Genomic DNA, 7,509 nt, shown 5'->3' on the forward strand with positions numbered 1-7,509 from the left:
ATATGTTGGCTCTTCTGGTAAGTACAGGACCTTCTGTAAGCAAAATAAATTCTAGTTAATTACAAGGTTTTATTTGATAAACAGAATTTAAGTGCACTAACAATTTTCCTCCTGTGTTGCTTGTGATCTTGTTAAATTTTGAAATTAAACAGGAAATAGTAGTTAAAAGCCTCTTTTCTACCTTCTCATCCATCTTGCTCTTACACCCTTTACCTTCAAAAGAGCAGGAATATAACTGACACTGCTGACAGATAAGAGGATTGTTTGGCATGTTTACTTGGCATAGCCAATATGTCAGTAGTGACAACACTGCACAATTGTGCAACACTTATCTGTAAGTGACACCCTTCACTGATACAAAGGTAGGCACCATTCCAAGTTTTCTGTGATTTACAACTCGGCCCATCTTTCCTGTAAAATAAAAGTAAAAAATTGTGGGTCTAGGTGCTACATCCCTCAACCTATTGTCATCCCAGAATTTTGTTGTTAGTTTGTTTCCCGGGAGACTACTATTACAGCTAAGCAGTTACCTCACAAGAGTTCTGGTGTTGGGTGGACTTTGTGTTGGAGCACATTCCTACACATGTACTATTAGCCTTTATCTATAATAAAGCTATGTGTTTGAAAAAACAAAACATTTCTTCCAGCACCTTTCTGCTTGCTGTTGTTATTACCATCTAGAATTGCTCAAAGCACATAGCTAAAAAGCTAACAGATACTAGATTTTTTTTTATTTTTTAAAAAGTGTTTCATGAATAGCAATTTTAATGGTTTCTGTTCTGTAATTAATCTGCTTATTACTGCCACACAATCAGAGGACAGATTATTATCAAGATTTTTTCTTATATGAAAAATACATCCACTAGTATGAAAAGTATTACCATGTTTTTCCTCATACTAAAACTTTTATTGTAGAAATTTGTTAACCTTTCCTTTGGACAGCTCAGGAACTGTTTTTGTTGTTGTTGGCCTCTGATTTACACTCACCAAAAAAGATGTGGCTTAATTCAGTGCAACTCTGAAAGCAGGATAATGGTGTGGATACATACAGACCAAGCAGTAACATCTGAAAATGACAGTTTCAGTTGCATCATTACAATGTGGTGGGATTACAGAATGAAAACATTAGGTAACTAAACATCTAAGAAATTTCAGAGCTAAATAAATTGCATTCCAAACTCTCCTGCACAAACGTCTTTCTAGTGGGGTTCTTTGAAGTTAAAATAGTTCATCTGTAGCTTAAAGCATTTCCAGAGTGAGACATTAATGCTTCAAAGCACAATAAATCTGTGACCCACCATTACCAGCAGCAATTTCACAAAAAGCAGTTTAAAGTATTGCTAAGAGCTCCCCTTACTGGTCTGCCTTGAAATTGTTAGGCCCACACCTCTTCCAATACAAAACAAAGAGTGAAGTATTAACTCTATTCACATTAAATATCATATTTCTATCACAGCACCTATTTCTTACAAATTTCTTGTTAGCTGCTGAGTCATAAGACCAAAGATTTAATTTAGGAGAAATTTGTTTTTCCATCATTAAAAACCTACAAAGTGTATTGAAACTTAAATGTATAACAAACATAAACCCTGCCAATGTCTGAGTTATACAACAGACATGGAGATCCAATTCTGACATAGTGAGTAATGCCTCATTTCACTCATCAAGTAAGCTCTACCAGCTTTCATGGGATCATTTGTGAGAGTCAGTGCAGAGGGAGGACTCAAATCTGCTGTGAAATTAGAAATGCGAAAAGATTTGTTAGAAAAGCTTACTATTTTTCTTCAGTGGCCTACTGTCTGGTTAAAAAAAACTAAATTTACCTCTCAGCCTTTGTTCATGTACATATTTTTTATATAGATATCTATATTGCAGCAATGTATTTTTCCATCAGTATTTTTAGAGATCTACTTTTGAAGTCTCAGCTTAGGGGCGAGCTGAAGTTTGACACTTGTGGTGATGATGCCAACTAAGAAAAGTTAAAATAAGCCATGTTAATAAAACCATGAAATCTCATCACTTAAAACTCATAGAAGAGGATCTTGTTAATGCATAAAACATCTTTTCTAATTTGTTCTCACATACTTGATACGACCCCACAGAGTTCTCTCTACTCATTACTGGTTATTCCTTCCTTTACTGTACTGGGTAATTATTCTCCCTTGGCATACTGTTGCACTGGAGAGAAGGAAAGGGAATTTGTGTGTTTATATCACCCCAAAACATTAATTACAATTTGCACTTAATTAATGAAAGTCATATTGATAAACTCATTTAAAGTTTCAATTACTACTCAAAAGTTACTCACAAAACACAATAAAGTGAACTCCAAAGACCTTTTTTCAGAGCTATTAAGTAGCAAATAGAAGATGAAGTTCAAGTAAGCATCCCTTAGATGACACTCCTGTCACGCTCTTCCTCTGGTCAGCTAGATCACAGAATAATCACATAGGTTAGAAAAGACCCTTAAGTCAAAACATCAATCTAGCACTACCAAGTATACCACTAAATGTCCTCATCTTTTAAATACTTCCAGGGACTCTCTCTGTTCCCTAGACAGATAGTTCCAACTCCTAATTGCCCTCTTCTTGAAGAAATTCTTTTGGATATCCAACCTAAGCCTCCCATAGCACAACTTGTAGCCATCACCTCACATCCTATCTCTCGTCACCTGAGACTGACACCTTGCCTTCCTTCAGGTAGTTGTAGAGCATAGCTCTGAAAACCAAACTTCCCTTTGAACTGGTAATTAAGAAGTTTTTCTTTACTAAAACCAATAAATTTGTCTATTTTAAGCAAGAAGCAGGATAAGAAAGGCGTAGCACATTCTTTTTTTTTCCTGTTATCTATATCTTGCCATATTTGCTATCAAAAATCTTTGCAGGTTTTATCATCGCGCACTGGCTCCTTATTGAATAAGCCACAGTCTAAGTTAGCGAGTGACACATACAGATTTTTTTTTACACTTTCAGTGTAAAGAAATGAGGACTCATCTTTGCAGATTTTATCAGAGGGGCAGTGGAGGACAAAGAACTAAAACTAAAACAAAAATCAAATTTCTTCTTATTAAATAGAGCAATCAACTCTTTATTTTCCCCTTCCTATTCACACAGGTTCTTGTATTAGCTTCAGTAAAAAAAAAATAAAAACAAAATACAAGTAGTTATATCTAAAGGATTGGTCTCAAATTTGTACTGCCCCTTCTATTTGCTATTGTTGATATGCAAGCTCAATGTTATGACACAGGGTTACAGATTTTGTATTCACCCTCTGTCAAAACCTTAAATCCTCATCACCACTCCCCAAACTCAGAACAACACAGAAATGGTAACATTGGTAAAAGCAGGTCATTATTACGAGTACATGTAAAGTGTGTGACAAAAACAAACAAACAAACAAACTTATTTTGGTATCTAAAACTCATTAAGTTAGAGAAGAATTTGATTTCATCTGACCATGCCTCCAATGTACGGGGAGGCTCCATCAAGCACAGACTTTCTTTACATTCTATGTCACACTATAAGCAAATTTAATCAATTCCACATGAATATAACACGTCAGGAAGGTTCATAAAACATTCCAATACAGAAACATCACTCATTTTTGGGTCATACCATTTCACAAGATAACTCTAAAGGAAAACCAGAAGTCATGCATCAAAAATACCCATCTGCATACCCTTAAGTGTATCATCTTATAATTTATTTTAATAAAGAAACCATAATCTTTCAATGTGAGAAATAAAATTCAGTTCAAGAGTATTTTGTCTATGAAAATTACCCATTTTCCAGAATAATCACTTCAGCATAGAACTCAGTAACCATGGTCTATTAAAACAGTAACAACCCAAACTACTGAAATTTGCTTTTTAAAAATTGGCAGCAATCTCATTGCTCTTTTTTTTTTTTTTATTTCTGAGTAATAGGAAAAGAGTTCTGGTCCATTAACTCGCCCACTCTCTCCTGGAGGAAGTTAACCAACTCTGCTAACACAAAGACATGAGTTTCATCCAGGTCTTGTATGATGAACTTCTTTCCCAAAGCATTTGATTCATCCAAGTAGAGCAGAAACTGCTTCATTGCTGGGTCACTGTAGAGACAAATATACATCAGATTCCACCTCATTGTAATAAGATACAGCTAAAAATTAAGAACATCCTTTTAAGATATTCTGAAAGCTCTTTCAAAAACTGTACTAACTTCAAGAGCTGCTCACAATCAAAAGATTAAGATGCTCTTGAAGAAGTTGTTTCTCTGGCAACAGAAAAAGTCTTTGTTATTGTAGAAATAAAAGTGAACTGATGACCAAGTCTAAAAAGAACTGGCTGCTAAACTGGCAGAGAAATACCACTATATTTCTATTACAAAAGTACCTTAAAAATAAAAACAAAACAAGACACGACAAACAAAACCAAACCCAACAACCTCACCTTAACAAGGTGAGTTTAACCTTGCTGTTTTCAAAAACAGTGCCAAAGAAACACGCTATCTTGAAACATGTTCTTAAGGGAAACCAAAACCCAATACAGCAAAGATCTCAAAGTAGAACAGCAGAGAAAGGAAGAAGTCATACATGAATTATACATTTATCACATTGTAATTGAACTGTCCCTTCTTTTTCATGTTATCACCTTGCAAGTCAGATACAAGTGTTCAGCAGAGAACACTTCAGAAGCTTGAAAATTACATGAACATCTGCGTTATACTGATCAACTAGACAGGGAATAAACTTCTGGATCCACTGAAGTTTTGAGTAATTCAGTCCTAATATTTATTGACAGTTGTGGGTCCTCACTCTTTTTTATTTTTCTAATAAAAAACAGGAAAATCATGCTTTTGATAAGAATTGATACTTGGGTGCAATAACTGGTAAATGGACACGTGCAGGAAATAAATTGCAGTCAGGTAGCGCAGAATAATTCGAAATCATGAATGGTTGTTTTGACAAAGTAATAAACAGCAACATTATCTTAAAAGAATTCCTTAGACAATTATTTTATACTCCCTTGACCAAAACATGTATGTGATGCAAAGGCATGCATTAGAGAACCAAATCTCTCTGCATGTTCAAGCACTAGCAACTCAAAAAAAAAAACAAGATTAGCCTCAAACATATTAAAATAAAATTACTCTACAAAGAACATAATAATTTTGAGGCAAGGAGAGTAGGAAAGTCTAATTTCCATCTTTTTCAGAGAAGCTATTACTTAGGTACTCTAAAATGTTAGAAGAAAAACAATTGTTACACAAACAAGTTATGAAAAAGATACCAAAGTGCGTGGTCCTCAGCCTACTTCTACACATTCTTTTTGATGGCTGCACAGAGGTTTGTTTTTGCTTGTTTCTTCCACACGTACCTCACCAATGCGCTATGATTATCAGAAGCATAAGCTGGGATGCCAGCTTGCATGTTAGGCAATATACTCATTTTCACATAATCAACATAAAGGACTGTAATCAGTGCCATGATATGTGTGTTTCAGCAGAAACACTGATTTTGTTCAGCATTTGAAGATTATAATCATTGAGATTTTGTCCTAAGAACAGTTTAAGAATATACTGGAATAACGCAGGGGGAACGAATAATATGCAGGTTATTATTATCAGCATTTTGTTGTTTTATTTTAATGTTTTACTTTAACATATTCAGAAGTGTTTATTTTTTCCCCAACTTCCTGACAACTTATTACCAAACACTTCCTGGAAAAAAATGAGTTGTAAAAAATTTGTATCCGAAAAGTAAAGATGGGGATAGGCTTGTAATAACTCTGCATCTTCTCCCAGGATGGAATCGTCAGCTAGCCTTATGCAAAGCCAAGAAGGAAGCAAGAAAGCAACCAGCAGCTAGCAAAGCCAACACAAAGGTGAGTTTCCCAGGGGGCTGTTTAAACTCTGATGGCATAAGAGACACTATAGATTTCTTGTCAGATAAAAGATTCCCTTCGGGGGAGGATAATTAAGTTTCATTCTAACATTAAATGGGAAGTGATCACAATGTTGTACAAGAACACACGCATCTTTCAGAATATATAAAAGAAAGAGGAAAAAATACAACACTGTACTAACTGCTTGAGATATTAGAATCTATTGTTTTGCCAGTCCACAATTCTGCTTTGGTGTCTTTAGAAAGTACAGGAAGGCTGTTTCTTGTGGTCAGGTTTGTCACCACACTAACATGCAGCCAAATTAGAGCCAATAAGCTTTTTGTGATAGTGGAATTCATACTCCAAGATGCTCATACCCAACTATGAGGCATTCAGATGTGAGCTGGCTAATGTCCAGTCAGCTTAGAAGTGAACCACAGTAGGCACACAGCTGTATGCACCGTGCAGGACATTCGGCATTTATGCACTTATAGTCTGTTAGTATGCTTACAGTTTAAGCACACAGCAGAAATCTTGTTCTTAATATGATATATAATGACTCCACAAACCTTAACTGATAGCTTAACTTAACTGGAGGTAATTGTTATCAGAACCTTAGTCTAGGGATTTCAGACTGCAAACTGACTGCACAGATACGAACAGCTTACTTTCTGAAATTATAAGGACACTCGTTTTAGAGCAGCTAGCCTTGAGTACAACATGAACAGGAATCAATGAAAAAAGAAAACATGGATGAAAAACAGACAAGTTTCCCTTTAGAATCAGTACAGAAAACACATCACCCAGGAACAAAACTATTCAACATTATTTGCAGTACAGCAAACAAGAGGTACGCATGACATTAAGTCTAAGTAGAAAACAACAACATATTTGAAAAACTGAGTTTGGAATTAAGATTTCTTACAACTGCCTCTCTCCTTCTTCCCCTAAAGACCCTATCTTTCATTTGTCTGTTCAGTATTCCTTACATACAAATTCATTTTTCGGCCTAGACTCTTAAAGCACCTAAAATATTTCCAGTTCTAAAAAACCAGTTGAGCAGATGCTGATGCTGTCACTAACCATTCAATGAGAACGCCCTTCAGAACATTCACCATCCTTGCAGCTCTCACAAACGCTGAAAGGTGCGAGTGGCAGGAAAAACTCCTGGTTGGGGTTACAGATAAAAGCAGATGAAGCCTGTAAGACAAAGAAACGCCTCTGCTGAACTCGGCGACCCAGGAGGGAAAAATAAAAAAAGCGAGCAGAAAGCAAAACACCGTTACCCTGCGCCTGAGCCCGCTCCTACCTCTTCATACAGGCAGCCACGCGCAGGCACCGCCCGCCCCAAACCTCCCCCCTCGCCCCGCCAGCATCCAGAACGGCTCTGCCTCCGCCTCCCCCCCGTCCCAAACCTCTCGCTGCCGCATGCAAACCGTGGCCTTGCGAAAGGCGGCCGGGGCGAAGGCAGACAGGCTCCGACCCGTCCACAGGCTAAGCCGAGGGCGGCGAACGGGCAACTCCGGCCCGGCAAGCCCTACCGCTCCGTCAACCGCAGCCGCGCAACACACGCTCACTCACCCAGCCCACACACGCGTACTACGCAAGCGCGGCTCTCGCTCCTCCTATTGCCCTCCCGACGCTGC

The 7,509-nt window shown here is 37.3% G+C and overlaps 1 protein-coding gene across 4 annotated transcripts; it reads right to left on the reverse strand.

The window, feature by feature from the left end:
* Positions 1-3,680: 3,680 nt before the first annotated feature.
* On the reverse strand, positions 3,681-7,507 carry GTF2H5 (general transcription factor IIH subunit 5). Of its 4 annotated transcripts, none has more exons than XM_052672872.1 (3): positions 7,445-7,507; positions 6,947-7,063; positions 3,681-4,089 (listed from the first exon to the last, which is right to left on the reverse strand). In XM_052672872.1, the coding sequence occupies exons 2-3, from the start codon at positions 6,979-6,981 to the stop codon at positions 3,909-3,911; spliced, it is 216 nt and encodes a 71-aa protein (XP_052528832.1). In that variant the 5' UTR covers positions 6,982-7,063; positions 7,445-7,507; the 3' UTR covers positions 3,681-3,908. The 4 variants fall into 4 exon arrangements, with proteins under 4 accessions (XP_052528832.1, XP_052528741.1, XP_052528680.1 ...); XM_052672781.1 differs by lacking the exon at positions 7,445-7,507 and adding an exon at positions 7,347-7,444; XM_052672720.1 differs by lacking the exon at positions 7,445-7,507 and adding an exon at positions 7,300-7,438.
* Between the last annotated feature and the right edge of the window lie 2 nt (positions 7,508-7,509).

Source organism: Tympanuchus pallidicinctus, unplaced genomic scaffold (assembly GCF_026119805.1).
Source record: "Tympanuchus pallidicinctus isolate F22 unplaced genomic scaffold, pur_lepc_1.0 scaffold1, whole genome shotgun sequence".
NCBI classification, from domain to species: Eukaryota; Metazoa; Chordata; class Aves; order Galliformes; family Phasianidae; genus Tympanuchus; species Tympanuchus pallidicinctus.

What these genes read in the sequence shown, in the direction of transcription:
- GTF2H5 (XM_052672698.1), bottom strand. An exon ending in AAGGGCGTTCTCATTGAATG is followed by an intron (nt 4,090 to 6,946) that starts GTTAGTGACAGC and finishes TTGTCTCTACAG; the next exon opens with TGACCCAGCAATGAAGCAGT.